At 47.3% G+C, this 17,131-nt stretch overlaps 1 protein-coding gene across 1 annotated transcript in view; it reads right to left on the reverse strand.

The window, feature by feature from the left end:
• Nucleotides 1-16,814, reverse strand: part of PANX1 (pannexin 1) — a 28,168-nt gene extending 11,354 nt beyond the window's left edge. The window contains exons 1-2 of the mRNA XM_061457881.1: nt 16,522-16,814; nt 3,345-3,484 (exon numbers count right to left, since the gene is read on the reverse strand). Of these exons, the coding sequence (XP_061313865.1) occupies nt 3,345-3,484; nt 16,522-16,702 (321 nt within the window). The 5' untranslated portion in view covers nt 16,703-16,814. The remainder of the gene's footprint in view (nt 1-3,344; nt 3,485-16,521) is intronic.
• Nucleotides 16,815-17,131: the final 317 nt, after the last annotated feature.

Below are 17,131 nucleotides of genomic sequence, written 5' to 3' on the forward strand. Positions count from 1 at the left end.
AGCTACCCCTCAGCTTGCTTGGTTGCTATCTTGTCTGGCAGCTACCAAGAGCCAGTAGATGATGCTCACTGTTCTTCTGCTTGTGTTTGTATAAACTTCTCTGTGCACTATGTATGGATTAAAAAGGTGGCACAGTGCAGTCTCCTCCTCCATTAGACTGCAAGGACTGGGATGGCCCTCTCACGATGGACAAAAGCTTACTTCACTCCACTTAATGATCAAGCTAAGTTTTATCAAAGCCAGCTGTCAGGTGGAGCACTCACCTTTAGAGACAAAAAGCAAACGATCTGCACAGATTGAGCGAACACATAGCTCTTCCAGCCACATCACCACTGTCTGCCCCTCTTCACCACCCGTTCAGGAATCAGTATCTCTGTTCCAACACTTTAGATACACACAAGAATCTTCTTGAGGGAATTAAGCCTTAATGGAAAACCCCAGAAGAAATGATTATATATCGGCTTCCTCACTGATGAAGAGGAGGAAGCCTTGGCATTAAACTAAGAATATAGACAAGGACACGCCATAGTCTCTTCTTTCCCCTTATTTACCTGTAGACAGTCTGTTTCTACCAGGAAACAGACTTGTTTGTTTCAGCAATTGTGTACTCAGCAATTGAGTACCCAACTCATTTTGCTTCCTGCTAAGGATTGTCCAGTGTGAAGTTATTCCAGCATCACTGGACATTTCAGAACTGCTGCTCTCCAAGGAGAGAGGCGCTGGGCACCCTCGAGGAGTGCACTAGAGTCAGGTAAGCCAGAAAGTTGTAGTATGCTCCTCCTCTCCGCTCCAAAACAAGCTTCCAAACTGATAAATTCAATTGCTGGGAGAGATCTCCCAGAGCAGAAGCGACAGCAGGTAAAGGCACCCGAGCTTCAGGGATTGCCCCAAACTGAAGCATACATTTTACTGATGAAGAATACAGTGCAAACTTCTACTCTGAAACAGGAAGGAAATGGGAAGGTTTAAAGTTTTCTGTAATGCAGCCTGGTTTTGTTAATCCTTCAAAGCAACCACATGCCTAGAACAAAAGCAGGGCAAGTTGCTGCAAGTTAGCTTCTTCACCAAAGAGCTCAGGGTCCTACTTTCTCTCTGTACTATACTGAGTACTGTTCTAGGACAAAACTTTTGACAGCACTTCCGACAGCACAGAGAGTGTGCCAGAAGGAAATTGATGCATTTCAATCACACTGGGGCCTACAATCTCATTCCCTCCAGACTGTAATATAACGCCTCTGTAAGTGGATTTTTAAGGAGCCTTCCAGCATGCCGATGCAGTGAGATGGTAAATGAGTCAGAGTATTGGAAAGAACCTGAGATGCTTTGCACTGCTGCCCAGCAAGCAGAAAAAAAGCTTTAGGTGCTGTCTTAATTAAAACTGGGCCTAATTCCTAATTATCCCCCTGTCCTTGTATGTGCATCCCTGCCTTGCACTGCAGAGCCAAGCCTTCTCTCACCCAAGCTTAGGAAGGTTCCTTTTTCCCACCAACATCACTGTGCTCCCTCAAATGGGCTCTGCCAAAATCTGCACAACAATGAGCTTGTGCATCCCTTACAGTGCAAGGCTGGGGAGACAACCCCAGTCCTGCCTTCCTGCAGGGGTTATCAGCCCCATGGCAGCCTCCCAGCAGTACAGCAGGCTGCTGCTGGCCCTGCAGGCAAACAACAGCCAAACTCCTTCAGATACCACAGTGGGAACCAAACATCAGTGTTAGTAGCTGTACCACTGCTCCTGTGTGGAAGCTGATGAACAGTCAGTAGAAGGATATTAATTAATACTGGCCACTAAACACCATTTGCAGCTCCCAGTGCCCGGCTCAGAGGGATAAGTGGCTAAGCATGGGTTTAGGAGGTTAAGATGTGGCACCCAGCTTCTGACTCAGCTGCTCAGACATGCTTCTTGCAGCCAGTCTGCAGGGTATTTACAAGGAAACATCACACACCATTAAGCTATCATGGAGGAACTGTGGGAAGAAGGGCCCTGCATCAGTTCCTGAGATTTGCTGGTCAGCAAGTTAACACGGGTTGCATAATAAAGTCCGACTGCTTAAGCTATTAGTCATGGCCAGCAAATGAGGAGACTTCAGCTACCAGCAGGTGACTATGGCATAAAAATCAAGATAAGGAGATGGGGTAACAAGAACTCATTCCCTCAAGAGAAAGGGGCAGCAAAGTATCCAGGTTTGCAAGTGGAATTTTCACCCATGCATTGTGACATGTCCCAGCAGCTTCAACTGGCCTCTGTAGAAGCTCTGGCTGAAGCGAGCGCTGGAGGAGGCTAGATACCAACAGACTGGCTTTAACATTCATGAAACACAAGACCACGGGGTCAAGGCTGTGAGTAGGTAGTAGTGAATCATTACTGTTAGTGATTTGAGTCAGGAAATGAATTGGATACAGTCCTGAATAGTCTTTCAGCAGAGCTGACTGGATAATATAAGCTGAGGTACAGCATACACCAGCAAAACCCAGAAATACAGGTGCTGCAGGTCCCAGGCTTCAGATCCCTCTAACTTCTCCTCTGCTCCCAGGTGATAGAAGGAGCAGGTAATAAAAGGGCTGGGGAAGGCAGGCACAACACCCCACATCTGCAGAGCTCCAACAGCATTTCTTACTCTGGCATCAGCACTGCCCAAGCAGGGTGACGCTGCCTCCTACAATGAGTCAGCTCCAGGCACTGGCATGGCACTTACTCAGTTTGTAGCTCCTGCCAAAGGTCATCTTTGAGCTCACTCAAGTATCTTGATATCTATTGCACTTTTTACCCATAAAATAAGCCTCTTACTGTGCATTCAGTATGATGCTGCTTCACCTGGATCAGTGAAAGCAGCCAGACTCATGGTTTGCAAGGGAACAGCCTGAGGAAGAGCACACTGAAGACAGGAGTTAAGCCTGTTGGTACCAGTGATGTATTTCATCTCTCCCAAAAGAGAATGAACAATTCATTCTCTGAATGAACAACTGGCCAAGAATAACACAATAAAAATACAGTATGTTTTTACTACCCCCTTTTCCTAAATAAGCTTTTGATAAAGCATTAGGGCAGTTGTTTCATCCTTTCTCCTGGTTTTAAAACAGCTCATGCTTAAAGCCAGGTGAGGAACTCAGCTCCAGGGCAACAGAGCAACACTCACATTACTCTTGTGTCAGATAACTGGTGACCCTTTATTTAAAGGCAGAAAATACCTCCTCTAGCACTACCCTCTTTGGAAGTAAGGGAAAGAAAACATTCTCTTTAAAAATGAAGTCAAAGCCAAGGACTGTATCAGAGCAGAGGAGGAAGTGAGGCAAAGGCAGGTTTCTAAGCAGGACAACTTTTCCAGGAAAAGGAGATCTGTACATACTTTATGCAGCCACAGAGGGATGTTTTCTAAGTTGTTCTGGGATGGTTGCTTCTGCTGCACAGCTGCCCAGCAGTAGGAGTCCACATAAGCAGCCTGTCGCCAGGAGAAGGAGCTGGGTGCAAAGCAGCTTATCTGAGCACCTGGGAAAACAAAGCAGAAGTCATCACAGCCTCAGAAGGTTAAAATATAACCAAAAAGAAGTCAAATTTAGGAAGAAAATCTCACACTGGAGATTTTATGGTATGCAAAGCTGTTACCTTCAGTGATGGAATGAAACACAGCAGCTGCGCAGGAAGGAGATTCACCAAGTTCCCATGGCACCCAATGGGTTAAACACCCATAGGGACTCTCTGACGTCTCCTAAGGTTTGAGACTGCGTATTGGAAGCACTTGTCTTTTAGATATGTTTTCATAAATTTGGCGGAGAATGTGGCCTCCAAGGCCTGGCTCACTTGCACTTGACTCAGGTGCACCAAAGAGGAGCCAGCAGATATGAAGTGTCACCAGATAGGGCTGGTTTCTCAAGGAAACCACCACATGCCATCATGCCACTGTATTTCCCAAATGCACAACCTGCAGCTTACACATTTACTGAAACAAGACCTCAAGCACCACTCTCAGAGCCTGGCAGCCCCTGCAGTGATGCAAGAGCAAGTCCAGCTCAGGCTGCTGCCACTTTTTCTGTCTCTGAGGCTCAGCACGAGTTTTGAGGGGTTCAAGTCACCCATGTGAAAACAAGGATTCTCTTGTAACCTCTTGTAACTTCTGGCAGAGCAGTAGCGGCCCCAGACACCTCCAAAGGGCACCAGACCCTTCCTCACCAGCACAGTGACATGCTGTGCCCAGGATCAGGCACACCACAACCACCATCATCATCATCAGGTGAAGTTCCCGATGACTGGAAAAAGGGAAATATAACCTCCATTTTCAAGAAGGGGAAAACGGATGACCCAGGGAATTACAGACCAGTCAGTCTCACCTCTGTGCCTGGCAAAATCTTGGAGCAGATTCTCCTGGAAGCTGTGCTAAGGCACATGAAAATCAACGAGGTGCTTGGTGACAGCCAGCATGGCTTCACTAAGGGGAAATCCTGCCTGACCAATTTGGTGGCCTTCTATGATGGGTCTACAGAACTGATGGACAGGGGTAGAACAGTTGATGTCATCTACCTGGACTTGTGCAAAACATTCGACACTGTCCCACAGGACATCCTTGTCTCTGAATTGGAGAGACATCAATTTGATGGATGGACCACTTGGTGGATAAAGAACCGGCTGGATGGCAGCACACAAAGAGTTGTGGTCAATGGCTCAATGTCCAGCTGGAGACCAGTAACGAGTGGTGTCCCTCAGGGATCGGTGTTGGGACCGGTCTTGTTCAACATCTTCATCGCTGACATGGACAGTGGGATTGAGTGCACCCTCAGCAAGTTTGCTGATGACACCAAGCTGTGTGGTTCGGTTGATACCCTGGAGGGAAGGAATGCCATCCAGAGGGACCTTGACATGCTTGTGAGGTGGGATGATGCCAACCTCATGAAGTTTAACCAAGCCAAGTGCAAGGTCCTACACCTGGGTCGGAGCAATCCCAGGCACAGCTACAGGCTGGGCAGAGAAGAGATTCAGAGCAGCCCCGTGGAGAAGGACTTGGGGGTTTTGAACATGGGCCAGCAGTGTGTGCTTGCAGCCCAGAAAGCCAACTGTATCCTGGGCTGCATCAAAAGGAGCGTGACCAGCAGGTCGAAGGAGGTGATCCTGCCCCTCTACTCTGCTCTCCTGAGACCTCACCTGGAGTATTGTGTGCAGTTCTGGTGTCCTCAACATAAAAAGGACATGGAACTGTTGGAACAAGTCCAGAGAAGGGCCACGAGGATGATCAGGGGACTGGAGCACCTCCTGTATGAAGACAGGCTGAGAAAGTTGGGGCTGTTGAGCCTGGAGAAGAGAAGGCTGCGTGGAGACCTCATAGCAGCCTTCCAGTATCTGAAGGGGGCCTATAGGGATGCTGGGGAGGGACTCTTCATTAGGGACTGTAGTGATAGGACAAGGGGTAATGGGTTAAAACTTAAATAGGGGAAGTTTAGGTTGGATATAAGAAGGAAATTCTTTCCTGTTAGGGTGGTGAGGCACTGGAATGGGTTGCCCAAAGAAGTAGTGAATGCTCCATCCCTGGCAGTGTTCAAGGCCAGGTTGGACGAGGCCTTGGGTGATATGATTTAGCGTAAGGTGTCCCTGCCCATGGCAGAGGGATTGGAACTGGATGATCTTAAGGTCCTTTCCAACCCTAACGATTCTATGACTCTATGATTCTATCATCATTATCCCCACTCATTCCCAGAGCCTCTCCAGCTGCTTGGGAGCTTCAGATTAAGATCAGGCCACTAATATGACAGCAAGAGCAGCTAGTAAGGGTGGTGAGGCACTGGAACGGGTTGCCCAGCGAAGTTGTGAATGCTCCATCCCTGGCGGTGTTCAAGGCCAGGTTGGACAGAGCCTTGGGTGGCATGGTTTAGTGTGAGGTGTCCCTGCCCATGGAACTAGATGATCTTAAGGTCCTTTCCATCCCTAACCATTTTATGATTCTATTTAGCCAGCCTCAGCCTTAGGGACAAACTCTGTGTCTTCCCACACTGTATCTCAATGAGGAAGAGTGGTTATTGGATACTGGAGTACCAGTGGCTCCTCCAATAAAGCTGGTAAAACAGGATGAGGGTTCTGATTTTCTTAATGAAGTTTTGACAGTGAAAGCAAAAACACTGCACACATTTCCAGGAGGCTTTCATAAATGTTGAAACAGGATAACCATTTCACCAGCTGATTACACAAACTGGACTGGCTCTTCCATGAACATCCCCCTTCCAAGACAAACCTCAAACACTTCCTCCAACACACCATCAGTATCAAAAGACCAACAGGAGGGAGTATTGCTCCTTTTTTTCCCCTTAATATAGTCATCAAAGTTAGTGCTGGTGGCATTGCTGTGTGCTTTATGGGAATATCATGTAAGATCATCTCATTCATTGGGCTTTTTTTGCTAGTTTGGCTTTTAGAGGGTAAGAACTTCTTAACAGGAGCTGACTGCATTCGCCTTGTAACTTGTACAGCCTCTTTACAATGTAGTATAGTCAAGGAGCATTATGAATAAAAGGCTTTCCTTATGAGTCACTATTAGAATTATTTCTAAGGCTGCAGTATCATAAGGACATGGTCTGACCTGTCACAAGCCTTCCTTATGGAAAACAAGTTACTGTTTATCAGAGCAGGGCTCATGTGATTTAGCCTAGTTGGCATCAGGCAAGCACTTGACCTCTCCCAAAGCTTTGGGAGTTTCTGCTTTCCAGAGGATTTCCATTAGCTGTGGAAGATCAAGAAATGATAATTTCCCCCCCCTGCAGACAAAGGGGGGAAAAAAGAGAAGCAGGGGAGTTGGAACTAGATTATTTTAAGGTTTTTTTCCAACCCAAACCATTCTAGGAGTCTATGATAATTGGAGTGTCTACTCTCCCCTGATAGGGACCATTCATGCCCTGTTCTCACCACTTCAACCTCCTGCTGCTGGTTGTGCCCGGTGTGAAGCAGCAAACAAGTGACCCTTTCAAAGGGAGAGCAATGAGTGTCCAGAAAGATGCTTTATCTTATTCATGTCTGTATCTGCAACAAGAAACACATTCCATGTGTTCATTCTCGTTAGCGGGTGGGAAACCACTGAAAATGACGGAGTGTCTAAATTGGTGAGGAAAAAGGCAGCCAGCCTCCTTCTCCAAAGAGCTGTGTGTACAGTTGCAGACTACAATAGCTACAGGGATGCCAGCGCTCAGCAGAGCAGTGAGCCTCACTCTTCCCATCCCCAGGGTTTCAGCAGGAACACTGGAAACCTTTGGCAACTTGGCTTGGGAGCCAAGCAGATAGAGCTCGACACCACGCAGAAGCTGGGGACACTCTGGTTACCACACTGACTTTTAATTAAGTTATTGCGGTCCTGGTTCTAAACACTTAGTGTAAATTACAGCTTTGCATTAACAGTGGTAACGTTAAGACAGAGAGTTTGTTTCTAGTGCATAATCTAGGCAGAACACAGAACACTAAATGCCTCCAAAAACGGTCACAATTTCCCATCTTTTTCCTTCCTTCCTTCTCCCCTCCAAAGGAGTAATAGCAATAAATCTATAAAGATGATTTACTTTATGTTGGGCTGTTCTGGAGGAAGTGAAAACTTGCAGTTCGTGTTAGAGAAGAAATCAGGAAAAGGGCCAAACACCATTCACAGACCCACTGTGCACACACATGCTCAGGGCTAGTTTATGAAAGGCATTTAGTAGCCCTCTGCTATCAAAGTAACAGCCTCCTGGTGACATGAAACCATTCCCTGTTCTTCCCTCCCACAAGTAATAGAAGAGCGAAAAGAAAAGCAGCAGACAAGCCCATAACAGCAACAGGGAGATTAAAAGTCCAGGGAAAAGGATGAGGGATAACAAATGACTGCAATTGTTAAGCAGTTGCCACAACAGTCTTCACCCAAGTTACCATTACACTTGGCAACACACTATTTTTGTAAGCATTCCCTGGTACTAAATTAGCTTTGGAGAGGCTGTGATGGGATTTGATTTATACTTTTGCAAATAAAGGAAGATTTAAAAATGCCACTTCTATGGTGGCCCTGAAGAGAGACCACCCAAAAGAGCTACGGGAACTTAAGGCAGCAAGAGGTGTGCAGCCATGTGTGATGTCACTTTTACAAGTGTGCTGAGATTATCAGATGGAGCTGGTCGTTGATGGCAGGAATTACTTGCAGGCATGCAACAGAGAGCAGAGTACGAGCCTGAGTCACCGCAGCCAGCAGGCAGCAAGGCCAAGCTGTCACCCCACCCAGCCATGGCATGCCTTCATGGGTGATCTTCCAGTAAGAACCATCCATTTCCTCCGTGTCTGCACCAGAAGAACCCTTTTCCTCTGCATCTGGCTCCTCTGCAGCACACTGTGAAAGCCAGCATGGGTTACAGAAGAGGTCCTGGCCCTGGTAAAACCTTTTCATTCCCTTTGCCTAAGTCTTGCAAGCTCATTTGGGCAGGATCTGTCATAAGGTGTCTGATGATGTCCCAGTCCCATCCGCTATCGATGCCCAATGAGCAGGATACAGTCACTTCTGTGATTCCTGATGCCCATGTAGGTGCTTTCCAAAAAGAAACATACCCACAAAAAGAAACTCTTAGAATCCCAAGGGAAATCTCAGATCTGAAGTAGAGTTCCTGTTCAATGCCTGACTGCCTTGCTGGGCTGCAGAGGGCTCAGCATCTTCTGCCTGCATCCTTCGCCCAGCGAGCCGAACCGGTTTCCTCCCCAGTGGCTCAACACCCCCTTCTGATCTAAGCATCTAATTAAGAAACTCCAGCTAACAGAGAGTACTTCCAAGAATCGGTGTTAATCATATGCTGGAATACCTTTCCTGAACCAGGATCAGGTTGTTGTAGTTGATGGCATTAAACCTTCACTAAGTAATGATTTGATTTCTAATACACTGCAATCACTGCGAAAAGATTTGCATAAGCTTGGATGAAAACCTAGCCATTAATTACTGCCACAGTTTCCCACAAGGCAAAATGAACCAGCCATGATAACCAAACACCTGATGTTATCTAGCAAGAATTACATGCTTTAGCAGCCACTAAAGTAAAACCCACAAACAAGAAAATCAAGGGACACATTCACAACGCACAGACTGCCAGGCACCATCCAACACACATCCTCCACCCCAACATCAAAACCATTTCAAAATATGAGAGAAGATGACCAATGCATGCCAAAAAATAAGCAAATGTATGTCCAGGGTACACACAAGCATTAAGAGCAGACCAGAAGGGATGATTTTATTAGATTTATCGATGCTTCTCACGGACCAAAGGGGCAGGTTGGGTGGAAGAGAACAGACACTATGTTTAAAAAGGAAATATGGAGAAACACAAACGGGTGCACTTGGGAAAAGAACCTGTTCCCTTAGCTTTGCTTTGGCAATGGAGTAGTAGCATAATGTAAAGCTCAGCTGATGGATTGTTTAAGTGGAGGGGGTCAGAGGAGCCAACAAGTATCTTTCCCTCTCCATAAGGCTGCAAGTTATGCCTCAGCTAAGTCTCAAAATCATGTAGTGGGGAAAGAGCTGGGTGTTTATCAAGCATTGCCTTCAGAGCAATAGGTTTTATAATTCATTGCCCTCAGAGATTGGTTTTTTGATTCATGGGAAAAAACTTGAGCATGAAATTTCCACCAGTGAAATTTAAGGAAAACAAACAAAAAATTCCCTTCCTCCGAAGGAGAAACATCTCAAAACAGCGACAATGACCATCCAGTTCCACTGCCAGCACTGGTGGTACCCCAAATCACAGGCAACACCAGAGGGCCATGATGCTTTCCAAATGAATTCAGGCACCAAAGCAGCTTACCATCACTTCCATTGGGAATACATCCTGGCTCTGTAGAAGTTAAACAGAAAAGAGTTTCCTCACCAACAGCTGCACATGTTCACACAAAGACAATTCAGACTTGACATTAAAGTAAATGTTTTTACAAGCTTCTTCTGGCATCCAGGAAGGCCTGTCCCTAATGCTGGTGACTTCTGCTCTTTACCGAGCACTCCTTGTATGCCAAAGAGCAGCACAGTGTGTGCTGCTGTTCTCTGCATCTCTGATGGAAGATGCTTTGGAGTTCAGTTTGTCTGGAAGCCCCAGACTGATGCTACTCACACACTTGTTGACTCAGTCCTGTCATTAATACCCCAGGCTTCAGAGCATCCTGCTGAACCAAATGCAAGGGGTGCAAATGCCAACTATACAGCCTGCTTCAGCAGCACCGGGAGATGTTTTGCAAGCTCTTAGCCACCAGCTGTCACAGTAATAGTCTTTGGCCTAATTGCACTCAACTTCACTTCAGCTCCCAGTTCTTACGGGAATCACAAGATAGGACTATTACCCAAAAGCCTCCCAAACAACTTGTGAACGTGAAGGGAGAGGGACACCAGCAGGGAGGGCCAGCAAGGAGGCAGCAGGAGGGGGAAGGAGCATAATGCAAGAGTTAGGACTATTATTTTGTGCATTTTTGTGATTTAGTCTCACAATTGGGTTGCTTTGGGGGTTTTACTTCCTATACATTTGATTCTTGTGACTATTTGAGAAAGCTGATTAACCTGTATATTGACACAGGCTCAGCTGGACATGCAATAAGGGATGCTGCAGATAGGCGCTGCTGCGCCCATGGCACTCACCAAATCTGTTGGGATGCAGCACCCAGAGTTATCACTAACAACGCTCACCCTGTGTTTTCTGCTGGCCAAAGCACCTTAAACCGCACAAACAGCCAACTGGGGGGATGGGACCGAAATCAAACAAATAATGGGAAAAAAGCTTCCCAGAAACTGGGTGGAAATTGAGTGGGGCAAGCAGGGATTGGCACCACTGAGAAAGCCCAAAGTGGTCGATGGGGACATTAACCCCATGCTGTGTAGAGTACAGGACAAGACTCCACTCTCCCACTTTTGAGTACCCTCCAACATGGTAAGATGCATCAGAGAACATCAGAGGGAAATAAAACTTTTTAGTGCAGCAGATGTTCATTTTGATTCCTGCAGATGCTGTGGGCTGGACCATGGCCAGGTACTTGCTAACCCAGTGTCCTGCCACAGCTGACAAGCCAGCAGCACTACCCAAGCCTTCATGCTGATTATACCCAGGTTTCTTCAGTGTTTTTACACAACACGTGATGGTTTCCTGGGAAGGCTTCCAAGGGGTTTTCTTATATTTTAAAACAAACAGAGATGCTAAACCAAGAGGATTACTCATACCAGCTATGTATGAGCCATGTACAACCAACACCCAAACTGAACATGTAGTAAGAACTGGTGGTGGCCACCACAAGATTCCCTTTTTTTCCCCTGTCTAGCTTTCCCCTTGCTTTGCTTCCTCATCTCCGTTCCCAGCCATCCCCTCCCACATGAAGCTGCAGGGAATGTGGCCAGCACAGGCTGCTTATGCAGAAGGTCAAACAACACTGTTTGGTGACAAGCAGCTGCTGGGCTTAAGCACATCTGAGCAATTCCCAATTGCTTTCTTACAGGAAAAGATGCAAACAGAATCATAGAATAGTTAGGGTTGGAAAAGACCTGAAGATCATCTAGTTCCAAACCTCACACTAAACCATGTCACCCAAGGCTGTGTCCAACCTGGCCTTGAACACTGCCAGGGATGGAGCATTCACAATTTCCCTGGGCAACCCATTCCAGTGCCTCACCACCCTAATAGTAAAGAACTTCTTCCTTATATCCAATCTAAACTTCCCCTGTTTAAGTTTTAACCCATTACCCTTTGTCCTATCACTACAGTCCCTAATCAAGAGTCCCTCCACCGCATCCTTCCAGGCCCCCTTCAGATACTGGAAGGCTGCTATGAGGTCTCCACGCAGCCTTCTCTTCTCCAGGCTGAACAGCCCCAACTTTCTCAGCCAAATATTTGATGCCAAGTGGACAGCTCTCACATCTGCTTTTCTTTTGGCTGCAGCCCAAGCCAGCCGTTAATATTTTTCCCCAAACTAACCTGGAAACAGGCCTCTGCCAAAATTAAGCAGCTTGTTTCAATTTCCTCTCTGCTCAACTGAATGTGCCTGCTTAGGGTTGCAGTATCCTGCTACAGGCAGTGCCTTGGTAATAAAGATCTCTGTTTTCAGCTAAGTTGTTGACAGCAAGAAAGCACATCCCACAATATATGCACACAGCTTAAAAACTGGAATCTCGATCCTGGTTCAAAGCTGCTCTTATTAAAACCATTTTTACAAGGGCATGTAGTGACAGGACAAGACATTAGAGATAAGTTCTTTCCTGTGAGGGTGCTGAGGCGCTGGCACAGGGTGCCCAGAGAAGCTGTGGCTGCCCCAGCCCTGACAGTGTTCAAGGCCAGGTTGGACAGGGCTTGGAGCAACCTGCTCTAGCGGAAGGCGTCCCTGCCTGTGGCAAGGGGTTGGAACTGGATGAGCTTTAAGGTCCTTTCCAACCCAAACCATTCTGTGATTATCTGGTTCTATGAAAATCAGAGTCATAGAAAAATTACACAGACAAAATTATATTAATTTGTGGCTCATCCATTACTGAAGGCGCCCTTATCTTTTTTTATTTTTTCCTTTACAAGAGGGATTGGTGGTTTAGCCACATTTCTATGGCTCCTATTACCAGACTAACTGATCATCTGTAGTATATTCACCCTAAGGACTGCCAAATAATATAAGGAAATAATACCATATAAATAGGCATTATCATATAAATTTCTTATATAAATATTATATATTCCTTATAGATATATCTCATATATTCCTTATATATAAATATAAGGAAATAATGCTATATAAAGGCCATAAACGACATAAAGAATAAAAGCATACACAACACAACCCTCACAATACTATTGTTATTCCCATTTTCAAGTTCCCAGAATGTGATTATATAAAATTACACATAATTGTATAGAATTGTATAAAACAAGCTCTACCTGTAAAGCGGTAACAGGTGCAGGCTTTCAAGCAACAAAGCTTTCTAGGGTTGACAAAAAACAGCTCAATCACAGCTAAACACTGCCAGAACCAGCTTAAAATCATCACAGGCCTGCAGTTGACCATAGGTTTCTAAAACATAATCAGGAATAAAGTTAGTTCTCCTCCTGCCCCTGAAGGATACTGAAGCATGGTTCTGTGCACAGTTCTGGTGTCCTCAACATGAGAAAGACATGAAGCCATTGGAGCAAGTCCAGAAGAGGTCATGAGGATGATCAGGGGACTGGAGCACCTCCCATATGAAGATAGGCTGAGAAAGTTGGGGCTGTTCATCCTGGAGAAGAGAAGGCTGCGTGGAGACCTCATAGCAGCCTTCCAGTATCTGAAGGGGAGGGACTCTTCATCAGGGACTGTAGTGATAGGACAAGGGGTAATGGGCTCAAACTTAAACAGGGGAAGTTTAGGTTAGATGTAAGGAAGAAGTTCTTTACTGTGAGGCACTGGAATGGGTTGCCCAAAGAAGTTGTGAATGCTCCATCCCTGGCAGTGTTCAAGGCCAGGCTGGACGGAGTCTTGCACAACATGATTTAGTGTGAGGTTTGGAACTAGATGATCTTCAGGTCCTTTCCAACCCAAACTATTCTGTGATTCTATGGTGCTGGCACCCCAGGACTTTCGGCAGTGCTTGCTGGTTGGGTTTTCCATGCCTCCAGCAAAGAAATCCTCTGTGATACCCAACTGGAATCTCGTTTATTTCCCCAAACTTCTGTCAAAATTAGAAGTTACTTGGTGGTTTCAGAAAACCTCCATGGCTTTTTAAACATTTTAACCATTCTTCACAATAAACAGCAACCACATGTAGGAGGAAAATTGCAGTTGCCTTACACAGCACCACAACAAAACAGGAAATCAAGTGGGAAGGGAAGGTGACAGCTCAAGATGCCAGGAGAATTTTAGGTGGGAAGAATGCAATTATCCCAACAGAAATAGGATCTGAACATTCATTTTTGGAAAGGGTGTTCAATTTTTGCACTTGGAGGCAGAAATACGTCCATGCACTCACCGCTTTCACAACCCCTCGGATTCTGAGTTGCTCTCCTTGACCTAAAATGGACCCTAACATTTTCTCTCAGTTTAACACTCCTGAGCTTTCTCAAAGGGCAATTACATCCAGAAGCATTTGAAACCAATCCTTGCTTTCTATTTTATCACTGGTTGAACACTAGTGATCACATAACCAGGTATATCCAGGCCCTGAGAACCTCTCTATCCCCAAAAAAAACCTTAGTGGAAGCAGCTTTGAGATCTCCCATAAGCAGCCAGCCTGCAAGGACTGTGTGTGAAATAGGCGACAGTCGTAATAGCAGCACAGCTGATATAGTATCACTTTCTGTATGGAAACCACGTGGTGCAGTTTCACTGACGCCGTGGGCCTGGCTTATTTCCTTATTTTCATATTTACCTTTCAAATGGAAGAGCTCAGTTTTAAACCCTCCTAATGGGTTCACAGGCTTATAAGCAAAATAAAGCACGCGCAAGATGTAGCACACATTTTAGTTCTTGCTTTATGAATCTACTGCACTTCACAGATTCAAACTGAATTAGTTGGATATGGAAATATATAGAATGCACTGAGGCCCAAATGTTTGACTAGTGAAGATGAGAACTTTACTCATCTGAAAGAAAGGCCCACTTCACCAAACTGCAATTCAACTGCATTTTGGAGTTTTACATGAGGAAGGAAAATGAAATAAATACTTCCGTAGAGTTCATAAAAGATACCTTGCATACACAGGCACTGTTTTAACCTGAATCCAGCACTTTTAAAGGAGAAGCAGGAGGACGAACTATGGGGCCCATACACAAGCTAGTAGAAGGAAATGCAAAAACCTCTTTCATTACTTCAATGCTTTAAGAGGAAGAAATGTGCAGGTATCAGTAGCAGATCTAAAACTAAAAGCAGCAGGTTAGATTGCAGAAATAATGCTGTATCTATCCTGTCTCTGACTGACCAGAGGCTACAGTCTGGTCTTGACATTCCCAGCCTGGTTGTCTTTGACTCCTCTGCGTGGCTATTGCAGGCCACAGTGATTTGGGTCATACCCACATCTGTTGTGACAGGTGTGTAGCTAGATGCAAATACAGCAGTTTGGGGCATCTTTATTCTTAAGCAGCCTGGTATCTAATTAATGCTATACATGATGGTTTTGCCCAGATTCACCACTAATTCATGGTCCCGTTCCAGCTTCCACTCTCTTGACATTAGCTTGGCTCAAACTTTCAGATAGTGTATTTCAGATACACAACCCTGAATGCCAATAAACAGGTACATGCAGTAAATGAAACTATTTCTGAAAGGGTGGAAGACCTATGATTCACCCTGTATCAAAATGGTCAGTTCTGCTTATCCACCTTTAAAATCTTCATTCATATAATGCTATTTAAATGCTGACCTGCTCTTATAAACAAATAGATTTTATAAGTGAGCACCCAAAAGAAGACTCCAGGGAGACCTTATTGTGGCCTTTCAGTACTTAAAAGGGTCCTGTGAGAAAAATGGGGAGAGATTTTTAGCAGGGCCTGTTGTGATAGGAGGAGGGGTGATGGCTTTTAACTGAAAGAGGGGAGATTCAGGCTGTATGTGGGGAAGAAATTCTTTACAATGAGGGTAGTAAAACACTGGAATAGGTTGCCCAGAGCGGTGGTGGATGCATCACCCCTGGAGACATTCAAGGCCAGGCTGGATGTGATTCTGAGCAACCTGATCGAGTTGATCATCTAGACGTCCCTGCTCATTGCAGGGGGATTGGACTAAATGACCTCCGAAGGTCCCTTCCAACCTAAACTATTCCATGATTCTAAGTTACAAGTGCTTGACCTTTGGATTTAAAAGTCTCCTCATCACACTCAGGAAAGGGGTGGCTAATTGGCTGCTGCACAAGCACTTCTGTAACTCGGGATAGGGGAAAGATAGGAAAATAATGAGGAAAGTTGTCCCTTCTCCCGCAGAGCACAGCTGGAACAGCAGCAGAAGCACAGCAGAGCAGGTGAAAGCCTCGGAGAGCACTCCCAGTGCCCACCCTGCCCTGGATCCGAGGAGCAGCCTCGGTCCACAGCGGAGCTCCCCGAATTCCAAACACCGAGGTCCGAGACCGCTGCTCCTTGGCACCCGTCCCTGACAGCTGCCGAATGACGGCGAGATCCCGCAGCACCGCAGCTCAGGCGCAGAGCCAGGGCACGGCACTGCTCGGCACGGCTCGGGAGGCCGCTCACAGCCCGGGCTGAGCAGCGCTGGGGAACAAAGGGCGGCAGGGCTCCATCGCCCCCCGCACAGCACCGCCGCGGGAGCCTTACTCGGGAGGGAATCCCAGCGGTAAAGGAATGTGCCAAGGAGGAGGAGGGCATGGGAAGGGCGGGAAAAGCCATCCGGGACGCCCAGGTACCGGGGAGAGGTTGAGGCACCGCTGCCAGGGATGCTCTCCAGGAGGGCTGCTCTGCCCATGGCCCGCTCCCCACGGCCTAAAGCCGCCTTGCACCCTACCCATGAGGGGAAGCGCCCCCCGGCAGCCCCCCACCCACCCTCGGAGAGCTGCTCTGCTCACCGCCCAACCGGGCCCTTTGTCCGCCGCGGAGGGGCTGTCGGGGAGGCCGGTTACCGATGGAGATCTCCTGGGCGAAGGCGAGGGAGATGAGGAGCAGCGGCAGCCCCACGGCGATGCAGGTGACGATCTTATCCAGCGCCAGCTCCAGCCGCAGCCCTTTGTACCGCGTCTCCGGCGGCTCCTTCAGCAAGAAGTCGGAGAAGACGTACTCGGTGGCGATGTGCGCGATGGCCATGGCGGGCACGGCGCGGGTCGCCTCGGCCCGGTACGGCCATGCACGGCCCGGCACGCTTCGGCTCCGCCCGGCGTGGCTCGGCTTGGCTCGGCTCCGCCCCGCCCGGCGGAGGGGCTGTACCACGGGGCTGGGCCTCAGTGCCTGGACCGGGACGGGATGGAGGAGCCGAGGGGTTTGTGCACCTTGTGTCCCAATAGATGGGGGCTTCTCGCGCTGCGCTTTGTGCCCACCGCATCCTGCCCTCCAGCTGGGCACCGCTGGGAAGAGTCAGGCTCCGTCTGCGCTGCATACCCTCGGCAGGTCCCCCCGAGCAGCCTCTTCTCCAGGCTCCGGCACCCCCAGCGAACCCCTCCTCAGCCAGATGCTCCAAGCCCTCACCCTACCTAGCACCTTGTGCTGCCGCATGTGTCCCCACACAGTGTTCGCTCA

This window comes from Pezoporus flaviventris, unplaced genomic scaffold (genome assembly GCF_033815535.1).
Source record: "Pezoporus flaviventris isolate CSIRO_AGI_PZ_B2104156 unplaced genomic scaffold, CSIRO_AGI_Pfla_v1 ptg000025l, whole genome shotgun sequence".
Classification (NCBI taxonomy): domain Eukaryota; kingdom Metazoa; phylum Chordata; class Aves; order Psittaciformes; family Psittacidae; genus Pezoporus; species Pezoporus flaviventris.